This window comes from Staurois parvus, unplaced genomic scaffold, assembly GCF_062004578.1.
Source record: "Staurois parvus isolate SC_StPar_1 unplaced genomic scaffold, SC_StPar_1.0 ptg000449l, whole genome shotgun sequence".
Lineage (NCBI taxonomy): Eukaryota > Metazoa > Chordata > Amphibia > Anura > Ranidae > Staurois > Staurois parvus.
In genome coordinates this window covers 6,396,551-6,413,240 of record NW_028318245.1, presented here as the reverse complement: position 1 = coordinate 6,413,240, position 16,690 = coordinate 6,396,551, and the positions used below count along the sequence as shown (strand labels likewise).

The 16,690-nt window shown below is 43.5% G+C and overlaps 1 protein-coding gene across 1 annotated transcript in view; it reads right to left on the bottom strand.

Moving 5' to 3' along the window:
- Positions 1–9,430: 9,430 nt before the first annotated feature.
- The window catches only part of LOC149453479 (uncharacterized), an 83,882-nt gene continuing 76,622 nt past the window's right edge, over positions 9,431–16,690 (bottom strand). Inside the window, exon 14 of the mRNA XM_089688649.1 lies at positions 9,431–10,472. Coding sequence (XP_089544775.1) covers positions 10,169–10,472 — 304 coding nt within the window. The 3' untranslated portion in view covers positions 9,431–10,168. The remainder of the gene's footprint in view (positions 10,473–16,690) is intronic.

Sequence of the window (16,690 nt, the reverse complement as noted above, 5' to 3'; positions counted from 1 at the left end):
GAATATATTCGCTGCGAATTTAACTTATAAAAAGGGTGTTTCTAGGCTTCAGAGAGCCTTTATATTAGTGCAGAACACTGTACCTTTAATTTAAATGCCCTTGGAGTCTGCTGGGGAAGAGAAATAATACTGTCAGTCAGTATGACATGCAGATGAGTGCCGTCGATCTTAGAATCACCGCACACTTCACTCATTTGGGCAGTCACGGGGCCAAAACCAGAGTGTGGAGCCACAGTGTGGCGGTGGAGGCAGCAGCAATGGGAGGCCATACAGCACCCTATGACAAAATGGAACCCACCAGCAGTGTGAGGAGACCTGAAAGTGGCACATGGCAGAGTGTGGCGATGGAGACAGCAGCAATGGGAGGCCGTACAGGGACCCATGACACACTCTGGACCTGGCAGCAGCATGAGGAGGCGGTACAGGGGCCCATGACAGATTACGGGCCTGGCAGCAGCATGAGGAGTCGGTACGGGGGCCCATGGCAGATTACGGGCCTGGCAGCAGCATGAGGAGGCGGTACAGGGGCCCATGGCAGAGTGGCGGAGCGTAAGCAGCTAAAATTGAAGGCCATACAGAGGCCTATGTTAAAAAGTCCCCCCAGCAGCAGCGTGGGGAGACGACTATCAAGAGTCCAATGGCAGAGTAGCGGAGCAGAAGCAGCTTCAATTGAAGGCCATACACAGGCCTAGGTTTAAAATCCCTCACAGTTAATTCCAATAACGAACTCTACTCCTCCGTGCAATCTACTTACGAGACCCTGGGCAGGTCTGGGTCCAATTTGTGGTAGAGACTGGTTTTGTTCAGCCATGCTTGAGCGAGTAATAACAGGTCTGTGCTGCCCTTTGGTGTCTGGCTTAATGCGCACAACACTGAACGTCCCAGCGTTTGTCAACGATTTGCCGTTAAGTGATGCAAACCCGCTGAACCACGTTCATGAGGAGCCGGTACAGGGGGCCATGAATCAGTATGGACCTGGCAGCAGCGTGAGCAGACGACAGAGGCACATGGCGCAGGGTGGCGGTGTAGGCAGCAGTATTCGGAAGCCAAACACAGGCCTCGGTTAAAAAGCGGAAGCCGTCAGCAGCGTGAGCAGACGACAGAGGCACATGGCGCAGGGTGGCGGTGGAGGCAGCAGCAATGGAAGGCCATACAGCACCCTATCACAAAATGGAACCCACCAACAGTGTAAGGAGACCTGAAAGTGGCACATGGCAGAGTCTGGCGATGAAGTCAGCAGCAATGGGAGGCCGTACAGGGACCCATGACACACTCTGGACCTGGCAGCAGCAAGAGGAGGCGGTACAGGGGCCCATGGCAGAGTGGCGAAGCATAAGCAGCTTAAATTGAAGGCCATACAGAGGCCTATGTTAAAAAGTCCCCCCAGCAGCAGTGTGGGGAGACGACTATCAAGAGTCCAATGGCAGAGTGGCGGAGCAGAAGCAGCTTCAATTGAAGGCCATACACAGGCCTAGGTTAAAAAGTCTCCCCAGCAGCAGCGTGGGGAGACGACTATCAAGAGTCCAATGGCAGAGTGGCGGAGCGGAAGCAGCTTCAATTGAAGGCCATACACAGGCCTAGGTTAAAAAGTCCCCCCAGCAGCAGTGTGGGGAGACGACTATCAAGAGTCCAATGGCTGAGTGGCGATCCGGGAAGAAAGCGTTGTGATTGCAGATGCAATGCAGAAATTCTACGAAGTAATGCCGTGGGTGCGAAGAAGATCATATACCGTCGTACTTCCATCCATAAGACGGAACAACCTGCGAACCGGGAGCTTTATTGCCCTGACCCGCTGAGCAGCTTCTGGGATACCCAAGAGGCCCATGGCAGAGTGGCGGAGCGTAAGCAGCTTCAATTAAAGGCCATACAGAGGCCTATGTTAAAAAGTCCCCCCAGCAGCAGCGTGGGGAGACGACTATCAAGAGTCCAATGGCAGAGTGGCGGAGCGGAAGCAGCTTCAATTGAAGGCCATACGCAGGCCTAGGTTAAAAAGTCCCCCCAGCAGCAGTGTGGGGAGACGACTATCAAGAGTCCAATGGCTGAGTGGCGATCCGGGAAGTCAGCGTTGTGATTGCAGATGCAATGCAGAGATTCTATGAGGTGATGCCGTGGGTGCGAAGAAGATCATATACCGTCGTACTTCCATCCATAAGACGGAACAACCTGCGAACCGGGAGCTTTATTGCCCTGACCCGCTGAGCAGCTTCTGGGATACCCAAGAGGCCAATGGCAGAGTGGCGGGGCGTAAGCAGCTTCAATTAAAGGCCATACAGAGGCCTATGTTAAAAAGTCCCCCCAGCAGCAGCGTGGGGAGACGACTATCAAGAGTCCAATGGCAGAGTGGCGGAGCGGAAGCAGCTTCAATTGAAGGCCATACGCAGGCCTAGGTTAAAAAGTCCCCCCAGCAGCAGTGTGGGGAGACGACTATCAAGAGTCCAATGGCTGAGTGGCGATCCGGGAAGTCAGCGTTGTGATTGCAGATGCAATGCAGAGATTCTATGAGGTGATGCCGTGGGTGCGAAGAAGATCATATACCGTCGTACTTCCATCCATAAGATGGAACAACCTGCGAACCGGGAGCTTTATTGCCCTGACCCGCTGAGCAGCTTCTGGGATACCCAAGAGGCCAATGGGAGAGTGGCGGAGCGTAAGCAGCTTCAATTAAAGGCCATACAGAGGCCTATGTTAAAAAGTCCCCCCAGCAGCAGCGTGGGGAGACGACTATCAAGAGTCCAATGGCAGAGTGGCGGAGCGGAAGCAGCTTCAATTGAAGGCCATACACAGGCTTAGGTTAAAAAGTCCCCCCAGCAGAAGTGTGGGGAGACGACTATCAAGGCCTCCCTCTCAGCAGGTGTGAAAAAGGCCACCATTTTTGAACGGTAGCGAGGGTCCAACAAGGTGGACAGCCAAAAGTCATCCCTCTGTCTGATGGTTATTATTCGGCTGTCGCTACGCAAGCAACCGAGCATGCTATGGGCCATTTGTGCCAAGGAATGCGAGGGACTCCCTGCCTCCATCTCCACAGCATACTGCCACGGTGTGTCTGGGTCCTCTGTCTCCTCCTCCTCCTCTACCAGATGCTCCTGCTCCTCCACTCCTGTCCGCTGAGTGGAAAAACCACCCATTTCACTCAATAATTCCTGAGCACCAATGTCCTCCTCTACCTCCTCCTCTTCTTCCTGTCCTGCCCCCACAGGGGTCATGTGGCGTTGAGATCTGTGCGCCACGTCTACCGCACCCTGACCAGCCATTGTTAACAGCATTTGTTCCAGGACGTGCAACAGAGGAATGACGTCGTTCATCCCATAGTCCTGCCGACTCACGAATAGCGTGGCCTCCTCAAAGGGCCTGAGCAAGCGGCAGGTGTCACGCATGAGCTGCCAATGGCTGACATCTAAGTTACACAGGGGAGTACCTTTATCCGCTTGTAACATCAGGAAATCGGTGATGGCCTTTCGCTGTTCGTAAAGGCGGTCTAACATATGTAGGGTTGAATTCCACCTTGTTGCAACGTCGCAGATCAGGCGATGCTGTGGAATTCCGTTCTGCCGCTGCAGCTCAAGGAGGGTGTGCTTTGCGGTGTAGGAATGGCTGAAATGCATGCAAAGTTTACGTGACATTTTAAGGATGTCTTGCAGTGGGATGGTGGATTTTAGGAACCGCTTGACAACCAGATTGAACACGTGAGCCATGCATGGCGCATGGCACAACCTTCCTTGACGCAGAGCAGACACCATGTTCTTTCCGTTGTCGGTCAACATGGTTCCGATTTTCAGTTTGCGCGGAGACAGCCATCTGTCGATTTCTCTGTTCATTACACTCAGAAGTTCCTCCCCTGTGTGACTACGTTCGCCAAGGCATACCAGGTGCAGCACAGCGTGACACCGTTGCGCCCTGCACATGTGATATGCCGGTCGGGTAATGGGACTTGGCACGGGGGTGGCGGCTGAGGACACGGCGGAAGAAGAGGTGGTAGAGGCGGACATCTTTGCTGGACCAAGGACGTGCAAACGTGGAGGCAAAAGCGGCGTGACCTGTCCAAGTTGCTGGTGCGGCTGTGCCGGCACCACGTTCACCCAGTGGGCCGTAAATGACATGTACTGTCCCTGACCGTAGTTACAGCTCCACACGTCGGCGCTGCCGTGCACTTTGGCAGAGACCGACATGCTCAAAGACTGGCCCACCATCTCTTCTACATGTGAATGCAGGGCTGGCACTGCCTTTTTGGCGAAGAAATGCCGGCTTGGCACTCTCCACCGCGGCTCGGCACAAGCCATCATTTCTCGGAAAGGTGCTGAGTCCACCACTTGGAAAGGGAGGGACTGCAGCACCAGCAACTTGGACAGGAGGACGTTCAGCTTCTGCACCGTCGGGTGCGTGCTCGCAAACTGTTGTCTCTTGGAAACGGATTCCAAGAAAGACTGCTGACGGAATCCGTGAAGAGGAGTAGCAGGAGAAGGAGCATCTGAATGAGCGGAAGATGCCAACGAGCGACAACTCCCCTCAACAGAGGTGTTGGAGCCTTGACTGGCTGATAGAAGGCGATTGACGTCGGGTGACGGAGCAAGTAACGGAGCGGGTGATGGAGCGGGGCTGGGGCAGGCAGAACCGCCGTATCTTTATCACGGTTTTCCCAGGCCACCGAATGGCGACGCTGCATATGCTGACGCAACGCTGTAGTCCCAACATTGGCCCCCTGGCCACGCTTGACTTTCTGGCCACATAGTCGACATACGGCCACGTTTACTTCCTCGGGCGGTTTGACGAAAAATTGCCACACCGCCGAGTAGGAAACTTTGCCCCCGCTACTCCTCACTGGCTGACTGCTACTTCCTCCGTGCACACCGGCACCACTACTGGCCGTGGTGGTAGGCTGCAGTGGAGCTGGTGCTCTACTCCGTGGACGTTTGGCTCCACTGACACTGCTGCTACCCTGCTGCCTCCTGGGCAACCCACCGACTGTTTTGCTCGCTGGCAAGCTGGCACCCTCTTCTCCTGATGATGCGGAAGCAATAGCCTGATGACGACGAGGCTGCCAAGTGCGATCAGCCTCATCATCATCAATTAGGGTCTCCGCGTCACTACTAGCCCCCTCGGCTGTGTGTGGGTCAGGAGACAGACCTGTCTCTAGACCGGCTACCGAGCCACTCTCCTCGCCAGTACTTCTTCGCCTGGCTGCTGAAGAGGCGGATGTCTCCCCCCGTTCCTGACCGCCCTCTGTTAGCTCTTCCTCACTGTAAAGTGGGGCTGAGCCCACAGCATGCGATACTTCGCTTGGTGAGGGAACACCAAAGGACAGGGGCAGGTCGAGGACACGTGATTTCAGTGGGCTTGCTCCGGGCCATGCCAACTAACGGTTGTGTCTGACGTACCCACCGACCGTTGGCTGTAGGTGTCAGAGGTGACCTGGGAAGAGGAAGACGACCGAGTCAACCAATCGATGACGGCAGGGTTGTCGGTGGAGACACGACCGCTGGATGACACCGGGAGCACTGGCCTCTGGCTGCGACTAGTGCTGCCTCGACCCCTTCCTCTGCTGCCACGTCTGCTCGCTCCTGAAACATTGCCTCCTCTGCCACTCCTCTGCGTGTTGTCTGACATACTCTTTAATTCAATAAGCACCCCAAAAATAAAACCGGATTTAACTCTTTGAACGTACAATAGTGGTTGTGAAGCAGAAAGTCAGTTTATTTAGCACAATCGGTCAATTGCAGCTTGCCGTTGGCTGGAAACTGTACGTTTATGTCACTGGAATGCACTAATCACCCTAAAAATATTACCGCCACCCGGCGTGTATATGGATTTAACTCTTTGAACGTACAATAGTGGTTGTGAAGCAGAAAGTCAGTTTATTGTACACAATCGGTCAATTGCAGCTTGCCATTGGCTTGAAACTGTACGTTTATGTCACTGGAATGCACTAATCACCCAAAAAATATTACCGCCACCCGGCGTGTAAATGGATCTAACTCTTTGAACGTACAATAGTGGTTGTGAAGCAGAAAGTCAGTTTATTTAGCACAATCGGTCAATTGCAGCTTGCCGTTGGCTGGAAACTGTACGTTTATGTCACTGGAATGCACTAATCACCCAAAAAATATTACCGCCACCCGGCGTGTAAATGGATCTAGCTCTTTGAATGTACAATAGTGGTTGTGAAGCAGAAAGTCAGTTTATTGTACACAATCGGTCAATTGCAGCTTGCCGTTGGCTGGAAACTGTACGTTTGTGTCACTGGAATGCACTAATCACCCAAAAATTATTACCGCCAGCCGGCGTGTAAATGGATTTAACTCTTTGAACGTACAATAGTGGTTGTGAAGCAGAAAGTCAGTTTATTTTGCACAATCGGCAAACTGCAGCACCAACTGTGCACGACAGCCACCAAAAAAAAAAAGGGTGTATGTCACTTTAAATTTTCGATTCTTTGATAGCTGTGGCCCTAAGTAACGATTCTGTGTCCCTGAGTAACGATTCTGTGTCCCTGAGTAACGATTCTGTGGCCCTGAGTAACGATTCTGTGGCCCTGAGTAACGATTCTGTGGCCCTAAAGTCTCTGTGGCCCTAACTCTGTCCCTTAATACACACAGGTCTGTCTCTCTTGAATGACCGGAGGCTAATGGAGAATTCTAAGATGGCCGCGATTTATAGCTCCACCATTACACAGTGCTGGCTGGCTGCTGATTGGCTAATGCGATCACATGTCATGAATGCATTATGGGTCAGCGCGCCTTGTCTGCGCGCCTTCCCAGAGATCCCCGCCCCATCTTCTCTGTCCATTTTCTCCGTCGCCGCCATTTTTGGGAAAATTCGATTCGTGCATCCGAAGTTTGCTAATTTTCGGATTCGTCGCGAATAGAATTTTTCCAAATCTTCGGAACGAATTCCACTTCGTCATGTTCGATTCGCTCATCTCTAGTTACCAGCATTATCAAAACGGCCCGTGTGCATGAGGGGTCACAGCGGCTGTTTTTAGCTTTTGACGTTTTTTTTTTGTTACAGAGACAGTAAACCCCCAGCATGTTATCCTATGTGTCCGTGCACACAGAGACTGTCATCAACGTTTTTTGGCAGGGTCGTTTTTCGGCAGGAAAAAAAACCCAGGACTAGTGGGCTTCTAGAGGAGTTTTTAAGCTGTAAAAACGCTCTAATGCTGAAAAACACAGCAACATGTAGTAAAAGTAAAACACCACAAACCGGCGTTTTTGTACTTTTTTTTCTAAAAAAAAAAATGCAAAACGTGACTGAAATCAACGTTTTTTGGAAAGAAAAAAAACATCAGGACTAGCGGGTTTCTAGAGGAGTTTTTTTAACTGTAAAAATGCTCTAATGCTGAAAAACTCAGTAAAACGCCACAAACTGGCGTTTTTGCACTTTTTTTGACCAAAAAAAAAAATTAAAAAACGCAAATGTGGCAAAACATGGGAAAATGCCACAAACCAACGTTTTGGGACTTTAAAAAAAAAAAAAAAACTCTAATGCAAAAACTAAAAAAAAACTCAGTGAACGTGACTTTACACAACTAACGTTACCAGCATTTTTAAAACACCCCGTGTGCATGGAGACTTGAAAACAAATGCCTGTCAACATCTTCTCTTTAGTTTTGGATAAAGAAAAGTGACTGCAGAGCTCAATCTCAGTCCCGTGAAGACCGAAGTGGAGCTCTGCAGTCACTTTTGCAGCTGTTGTTTTCTTATTCCGAGTCACAATCTTGCACATCCTTTTGTCTCTTTCGGTCAGTTGCCCATGTGGACTGCGCTTATGCTCATCAGAATGCGTTTTCCCGGAAACTGTATACGTCGCCATAACCTTTGATCCTGCACCTCGCGAAACTGCAAATAAACGCACAACTTGGCCAGCACAAGAGGCGCCAGCTAAGCGGCATGAATTTACCCTCTTTAAAGCTCAGTAAGCTCTGACATGACTCCGTATTACTAGCAGTGAATGAGGAAAGTGAGGCTTCCCACCTGTTACCTAGGTGTCTCATCACATAGCAAAAGCAAAAGAATTTCAATGCGAAACATTGTCACTTTCACACCTGCAAATCATATAGTGTTTAAATTTTTGTCTAGCCCCTGTATGTCCCTTTTTAGCCCGTCAGAATTGTTAGAAGACAATCCACTTACTGTCTATGAAACATAACACCATAGGGCAGCACAGTGGCTAAATGGTTAGCACTTCTGCCTGGCAGTACTGGGGTTATTGGTTCAAATCCTAACCATGGCACCACCTGCCTGTGGTTTGCATGTGCTCCCTGTGCCTGTGTGGGTTTCCTCCGGGTACTCCAGTTTCCTCCCACACTCCAAAGACATGCTGGGAGGTTAATTGGCCCTAGTATGTGTATGTATGAATGTGAGTTAGGGACCTTAGATTGTACACCCCTTGAGGGACTAATGTGAATGTGCTATATATATATATATATATATATATATATCGTATGTACGTGTAAAGCAAGTAAATTGATGGCGCTATACTTGTAATAAATTTAGAAAAAAGTAAAAATCTTGATCGCGATCTGAACTATACTAGTGTCCCCAATACTCAGCGGCGAGACTCATCCACCTCACCCCCCTCTGCCAATCCCTTCACTGGCTCCCGATTGCCCAGCGCATCAAATTCAAACTGCTAACTCTGACCTACAAAGCCATTCACAATGCCGCCCCAAACTACCTAACCGACCTGATACCATCCTAACTGTGCCCTTTGCTCCTCATAGGACCTCCTAGTCTCTAGCTCCCTGGTCTCCTGCTCCCATTCCCGACTGCAGGACTTCTCCAGGAATTCCCCCATCCTCTGGAACTCCATACCCCAATCCATCAGACTGTCACCTGCCCTACTCACCTTCAGGCGCACCCTGAAAACCCACCTCTTCAGGGAAGCCTACCCCACCCTCACCTAACAACTGACCTCCACCACTCCATCCCCTACAGCCATTTCCTCCTGTACCACTCTCCCCTCCCTCCTAGATTGTAAGCTCGAAAGAGCAGGGCCCTCGTGTATTATATTGTTACTGTCTTGTCTCATGTTCTGTCCCCCCTTGCTATTGTACAGCGCTGAGCAAACCCTTTGGCGCTATATAAATACTGTATAATAATAATATAGTGCCCCCAAAAATGATGTGTTAGCAAGATCATCCCCAATTGCTGCCAGCACTTGCGACATATATCAGAACACATTTTAACCTAAATTTATGAAGAAATTTGATTTTATTGGATGTTTTATAACAGAAAATAGTTTTTTTTTTAAATTTTCGGTCTTTATTCATGTAAAGCGCAGGGTAAATTGACGGCGCTATACAAGTACCTGAAATAAATAAAATATCAAAATCAATGTTTTGTAAATAGTTCTTTTAAAAAAATTTCAGTCTTTATACATGTAAAAAGATGGCGCTATAGAAGTAACTGAAGCAAATAACGAGTCCACAGCACAGTTTACATGAGAACTTTATTGCTGTCACACAGTGAATATCTTTATGGCACGTGAGAAGGGACCGAACTATGGTTCCCAAAGAACTAAAGTGAAAACCCAGTGAAAACAGTTTATTTTTTTTTTTTAATTTTTATAGAATGGAGAAGGTGAGAGCCTCTGTTGGGTCCTTGGGTTGTCCCTCTTGAAGAAACTTCTCAAATACAACCACCATAGGGACAGGAAGTCTCTCTGATGGGGGACACACAGAAACATTAAAAAAGAAAAGAAGTAGATCAAACTCTTCCCTGCTTTACTAAATAAAAGTTTTTACTGATTCCTGTGTCCTTGTTGGAGAAATTTACCATCAATACTGGTCTTCGTGACAACTGAAAAATCACCGGAATGGAGTTTTAAAAAAAACTACGACATGAAGATGCACAATACACGACAAGTTAAAAAAAAAAAACGTTTTTAAATAATGAAACAAAACAAAACAAAAAACGAAAACCAAAAAAACTCAAAAACAAACAAAAACAGAAAAAACAGAACAAACAAAAACAGAACAAACAAAAACAGAACAAACAAAAACAGAACAAACAAAAACAGAACAAACAAAAACAGAACAAACAAAAACAGAAATAGCACCAAAATAAATCGGAAATATTCCACATAGGTTGGCTGGTCCTTTCAGCCCTTTATTCTATTGGTTGTTCTACAGCCATAACAATTTAGTCTGTGAAAAGCCACCACCCTACGTATTTCAACCGTCTCGGGTGCTGTGTGTTCTCTGGTGGATGATTAGCGTCACTTTCTGCGCAAAACATTTGCCGCATTCTGAACAGGAAAACGGCCTCTCCCCGGTATGAATCCTCATGTGCTTATCACGGTTCCCTTTATCAGTGAAGCACTTTCCGCACTCGGAACAGGAAAAGGGCTTCTCCCCAGTGTGGACTCTGTGGTGTCTATTGAGTTGCGATTTCTGTTTGAAGCACTTTCCACAAACGGAACACGAAAATGGCTTTTCCCCAGTGTGGGTTCTCCGGTGTTGAGCAAGTCCTGCTTTCCTTATGAAGATCTTCTCACACTCGGAACACGAAAAGGGTTTTTCACTGGTGTGGCTTCTCTGGTGTACGACCAGGTCGTGGTTTCTTTCACAATCCTGAAAAGGACACAAATTGTTGGGAGAGGATTCCTCAGGTTTAAAAAGATCTGGAGATTTAGCTGCATGGTGACAGATTGGATGGACATTACAAATAATAGAACATGGTTAAAACATGCAATTCACAGAATTAAACCAAATCTGTCGATCTTACCGTATGATTAAATTTGTGATTAATACTGCTTACTCCTGGAGAACATTGTACCCCACCACTATCCTCTTTATTATAATCCGCAGATAAAATAAGACGTCCCTCTGAGGTGTTCCACCTTCTGCAGCCTCCTGTTGGAAATATTATTATTATTATTGTTCTTCATAGTTCATGTTCTGCAGTTAGGAATAATGAAGTAAACTTTTACCCAGATCCTTGGCACAGAATTAAGTACAGAGATAAAAATGCAAAGATAGAAGTCAGATAAAGTGTACAATGTAACTAAAGTACGTGGGGCATTGTACATACGTGGTGTACAGTATCTCCTCATTTGTTGGGAATAGAGATGAGCGAATCGAACCAGGCGAAGTGGAATTCGTTTCGAATTTCAGGAAAAATTCGATTCGCGTCGAATCCGAATATTAGCATACTTCGGGTGCGCGAATCGGATTTTTCCCGATCAGCCGGCAAAAGTGTCGCTGCAGAGAGCTCCGCTATTTCTGACAGTTCTCTGACAGTTCCTTCACATGTACAGCGGTTGAAACATTGTATCTATTTGTTTCCATTTAGGATACAGATGTTTTTATTCGGAAACAGATACAATGTTTCAACCGCTGTAAATGTGAAGGAACGGTCAGAGAACTGTCAGAAATAGCGGAGCTCTCTGCAGATACACTTTTTGCTGTACTGGAATACTTCTTCTTTTCATTTTTCTTTTCATTCTTCTCATTCTTCTTTTCATTCTTTTTATTCTTCTCATTCTTCTTTTCATTCTTCTCATTCTTCTTTTCTTCTTCATGAAAAGAAGAATGAGAAGAAGAATGAAAAGAAGAATGAGAAGAATGAAAAGAAGAATGAAAAGAAGAATGAAAAGAATGAAAAGAAGAATGAAAAGAATGAAAAGAAGGAGAAGAAGAAGAATCTTTTCATTCTTCTTCTTTTCATTCTTCTTCTTTTCATTCTTCTTTTCATTCTACTCATTCTTCTTTTCATTCTTCTCATTCTTCTCAATTCTTCTTCATGAAAAGAAGAATGAGAAGAAGAATGAAAAGAAGAATGAGAAGAATGAAAAGAAGAATGAGAAGAATGAAAAGAAGAAGAAGAAGAATGAAAAGAAGAAGAAGAAGAATGAAAAGAAGAATGAGAAGAAGAATGAAAAGAATGAGAAGAAGAATGAAAAGAATGAAAAGAAGAAGAAGAATGAAAAGAAGAATGAGAAGAATGAAAAGAAGAATGAGAAGAAGAATGAGAAGAGGAATGAGAAGAATGAAAAGAAGAATGAAAATAAGAAGAAGAATGAAAAGAAGAAGAAGAATCTTTTCATTCTTCTCATTCTTCTTTTCATTCTTCTTCTTTTCATTCTTCTTCTTTTCATTCTTCTTCTTCTTCCTTTCATTCTTCTTCTTCTTCTCATTCTTCTTTTCATTCTTCTTCTCATTCTTCTTTTCATTCTTCTTTTCATTCTTCTTTTCATTCTTCTTCTTTTCATTCTTCTTCTTTTCATTCTCCTTCTTCTTCTTTTCATTCTCCTTCTTTTCATTCTTCTCATTCTTCTTCATGAAAAGAAGAATGAGAAGAAGAATGAAAAGAAGAATGAAAAGAAGAATGAAAAGAAGAATGAAAAGAAGAATGAAAAGAAGAATGAAAAGAAGAATGAAAAGAAGAAGAGGAATGAAAAGAAGAATGAGAAGAGGAATGAAAAGAAGAATGAGAAGAAGAATGAGAAGAATGAAAAGAAGAATGAAAAGAAGAAGAATGAAAAGAAGAAGAAGAATGAATGAAAAGAAGAATGAAAAGAAGAAGAATGAAAAGAAGAATGAGAAGAAGAATGAAAAGAAGAATGAGAAGAAGAATGAGAAGAAGAATGAAAAGAAGAATGAGAAGAATGAAAAGAAGAATGAGAAGAATGAAAAGAAGAATGAAAAGAAGAAGAATCTTTTCATTCTTCTTCTTCTTCTTTTCATTCTTCTTTTCACTCTTCTTTTCATTCTTCTTTTCACTCTTCTTTTCATTCTTCTTTTCACTCTTCTTCATGAATGAAAAGAAGAATGAGAAGAATGAAAAGAAGAATGAAAAGAAGAAGAAGAATGAAAAGAAGAAGAATGAATGAAAAGAAGAATGAAAAGAAGAATGAAAAGAAGAATGAGAAGAAGAATGAAAAGAAGAATGAAAAGAAGAATGAAAAGAAGAAGAATGAGAAGAATGAGAAGAAGAATGAAAAGAAGAATGAGAAGAAGAATGAGAAGAATGAAAAGAAGAATGAGAAGAATGAAAAGAAGAATGAAAAGAAGAATGAAAAGAAGAAGAAGAATGAAAAGAAGCAGAAGAAGAATGAAAAGAAGAAGAATGAAAAGAAGAAGAAGAAGAAGAAGAATCTTTTCATTCTTCTCATTCTTCTTCTTTTCATTCTTCTTCTTTTCATTCTTCTTCTTCTTCTTCTTTTCATTCTTCTTTTCATTCTTCTCTTCATTCTTCTCATTCTTCTTCATGAATGAAAAGAAGAATGAGAAGAATGAAAAGAAGAATGAAAAGAAGAAGAAGAATGAAAAGAAGAAGAAGAATGAATGAAAAGAAGAATGAAAAGAAGAATGAAAAGAAGAATGAAAAGAAGAAGAATGAGAAGAAGAATGAAAAGAAGAATGAGAAGAAGAATGAGAAGAATGAAAAGAAGAATGAAAAGAAGAATGAAAAGAAGAAGAAGAAGAAGAATGAAAAGAAGAAGAATGAAAAGAAGAAGAAGAAGAAGAATCTTTTCATTCTTCTCATTCTTCTTTTCATTCTTCTTCTTCTTCTTTTCATTCTTCTTCTTTTCATTCTTCTTCTTTTCATTCTTCTTCTTCTTAGGATGAGGATGAAGAAGAAGAAGAAGTAGGATGAAAATAAGAAGAATTCCAAGCCGGCAAAAAGTGTATCTGCAGAGCTCCGCTAAGTGTATCTGCAGAGCTCCGCTAAGTGTATCTGCAGAGCTCAGCGGTTGAAACATTGTATCTATTTGTTTCCATTTATGGAAACAAATAGATACAATGTTTCAACCGCTGTAAATGTGAATGTCAGAGAACTGTCAGAAATAGAGGAGCTCTGCAGATACACTTAGCGGAGCTCTGCAGATACACTTTTTGCCGGTTTGGAATTCTTATTTTCATCCTACTTCTTCTTCTTCATCCTCATCCTCAGAAGAAGAAGAGGATGAGGATGAAGAAGAAGAAGTAGGATGAAACTAAGAAGAATTCCAAGCCGGCAAAAAGTGTATCTGCAGAGCTCCGCTAAGTGTATCTGCAGAGCTCCGCTAAGAAATAGCGGAGCTCTGCAGATACACTTTTTGCCGGCTTGGAATTCTCCTTCTTCTCATCCTTCTTCTTCTCATCCTTCTCCTTCTTCTTCTCATCCTTCTCCTTCTTCTCATCCTTCTCCTTCTTCTTCTCATCCTTCTCCTTCTTCTCATCCTTCTCCTTCTTCTCATCCTTCTCCTTCTTCTCATCCTTCTCCTTCTTCTCATCCTTCTCCTTCTTCTCATCCTTCTCCTTCTTCTCATCCTTCTCCTTCTTCTCATCCTTCTCCTTCTCCTTCTTCTCATCCTTCTCCTTCTTCTCATCCTTCTCCTTCTTCTTCTCATCCTTCTTCTTCTCATCCTTCTCCTTCTTCTCATCCTTCTCCTTCTTCTCATCCTTCTCCTTCTTCTCATCCTTCTCCTTCTTCTCATCCTTCTCCTTCTTCTCATCCTTCTCCTTCTTCTCATCCTTCTCCTTCTCCTTCCTCATCTCCAAGGGCATTTAAATTAAAGTGTTGTGGGCTTTTGAATCATGTCTCAAAAATATGACTTTTATCAAGACATAATATTATATGGCAAACAGCTCAGCAATAGCCGGATGCTAAGACTTAATTTTGTCTTGGTTGAACCATCTAGCTAGAGAAATGTAATGGGTAAAGGGATTGTTTTTCTTTCCTCCTAGAGACAATACTATTTTAAAGTTCTACAGGTGATCAAACACCATCATTCAGACTTCAATAAGCAGGTAAACATATACAAGGTCTGGACATGACAATAGAGGAACCAAACTGATTGTCTGAGAGCTTACCCAAAACCTGTAGAGTGTGATGAACCAACAAACCTCTGAAACTATTACTATCTACTATTGTTCACCAAGGGTGAAAGCATTAACAATTGTTTACCATGAGTCAAATACAAGGGCTAGGCAAACAGAGATTTTTTTCCCTACACAGAGGGAATGTTGATGCTGAAACCAAGGGGTGAAATTCAGGACATTTAAGTTTAAAAGTTCACTGTATATCATTACAAAAATGTACTACAAAAACAGATTATAAATAAGATGTCATAGACTTTAAACACCACTAAATACTCAGCAATGGGAACTATATATCACTAACTTGAGTATTGAGATGATGGGAAGTAAGATGTATTATAAACTAGCATTAGTTACATGTCTTATCAGGAAACAAACAGGATGATACTTCAAGGAGGAATAACCGAATATACACCTATATTCCATGGTCCCTATTTAGAATATCATAGGTATGATCACTGCTATATCTGGAAAGTGCTGTATATTTTATTCCTGAAATTACCTGAAGATTCCACCCAAGATATGAGTCATATCAAATACTCACATTGTTCTGTGATACATGACCGCCACCTGGCGGGCAGGTGAGAAATAGCTTATGTACACACATTTCTCAACTAGCCAATCAGGAAGCCTGGTGGGAAGGTATCTTAGAACAATGGACTAGTGGATATAAAAAGCCCATGTGCTGTAACAGAGAAAAAACCTCATGAAAAAGAAGAACCCTCATAAGACCTGATGGAAAGACCTGACATCTGAAGAAGATCTCTACTGAATAACTACTCTTCCATCTTTTCAAACTTCCTAAAACTTTAAACCTCTAATCTTATAACTTCCTACATTCTCCCCTATTGAATCTATCACTTGCCTATATATCAGTCTAAAGGCGTTCCACTGCCAGCTAAATCCACGGGAGAGTTGCCTAGTCTGACGTCCGGGTGTGGTGAGATGTTTATTTGATTTTGTATTAATTATTTCCTCTGTTGTGTAGAATCATAAAATTACCTTAGTGTATTACAACAATATTGGATAGTTAGATATATGTAGTCAGATACTGTGTTACTGTTAAAAAAAATTGTTGATTGCCATATTATAAATTTTTCCATATTTCATCATTTATTGAATATTAATAACCAGAGTATCACATATCAAGGGCTTACTTCTTGCAAGCCTATGGCCACGGCATGTAAGAATATAACCTTTGAGATATTCGAAATTATTAATTATTAATAAATTTAATAAAAATCATATCATTTAAATTTGTGATTGATGTAATTAGTTAGAGACATTATTAGTGTGTCTTACATTGGTAGGATATATTTTTGATTGTGTGTACCAATATTCATTTATCACCAGTCTTTTGTGTTTTGTGTTAATATATATATAATTTTTGTACATAAATAAATTTTTATATTTATCTATTATAAGGCAAATTTTGTGTGTATGGTACGAAATCATATTGGCTAAAAGAATTCAAGGTATAATAATAAGTGGTGATCGAATTATCAAGGTGTCCAAATTATTGGTTTACTAAATATTTGCCGTATTTTAACGGCTGGAGGCACTGTAATATTTCATCTAAGGGAAAGGGACACGCCCTTTATAAATAATATATCCTTACATAAACCACCACAACATAAATTTGGAGGCACTGCTGAGATCCATAGAAATCGTACCATAACACAAAACGCACTGGTGATTGTATATTTGTACACGTTATCAAACATATATTTTGTATCAAAATGGCATCCAGTAATCACGGATCCACCTCTTCCAAGCATAACGAGGAAAATATGGCGGCCCAAGGTATTGAGGAAGAAACTCTGAAGCCAGCCCGGAAAGCTGCCGGTGCTTGGCAGAATTATGTTGAATGTGGAGTAATAGATTATCTCC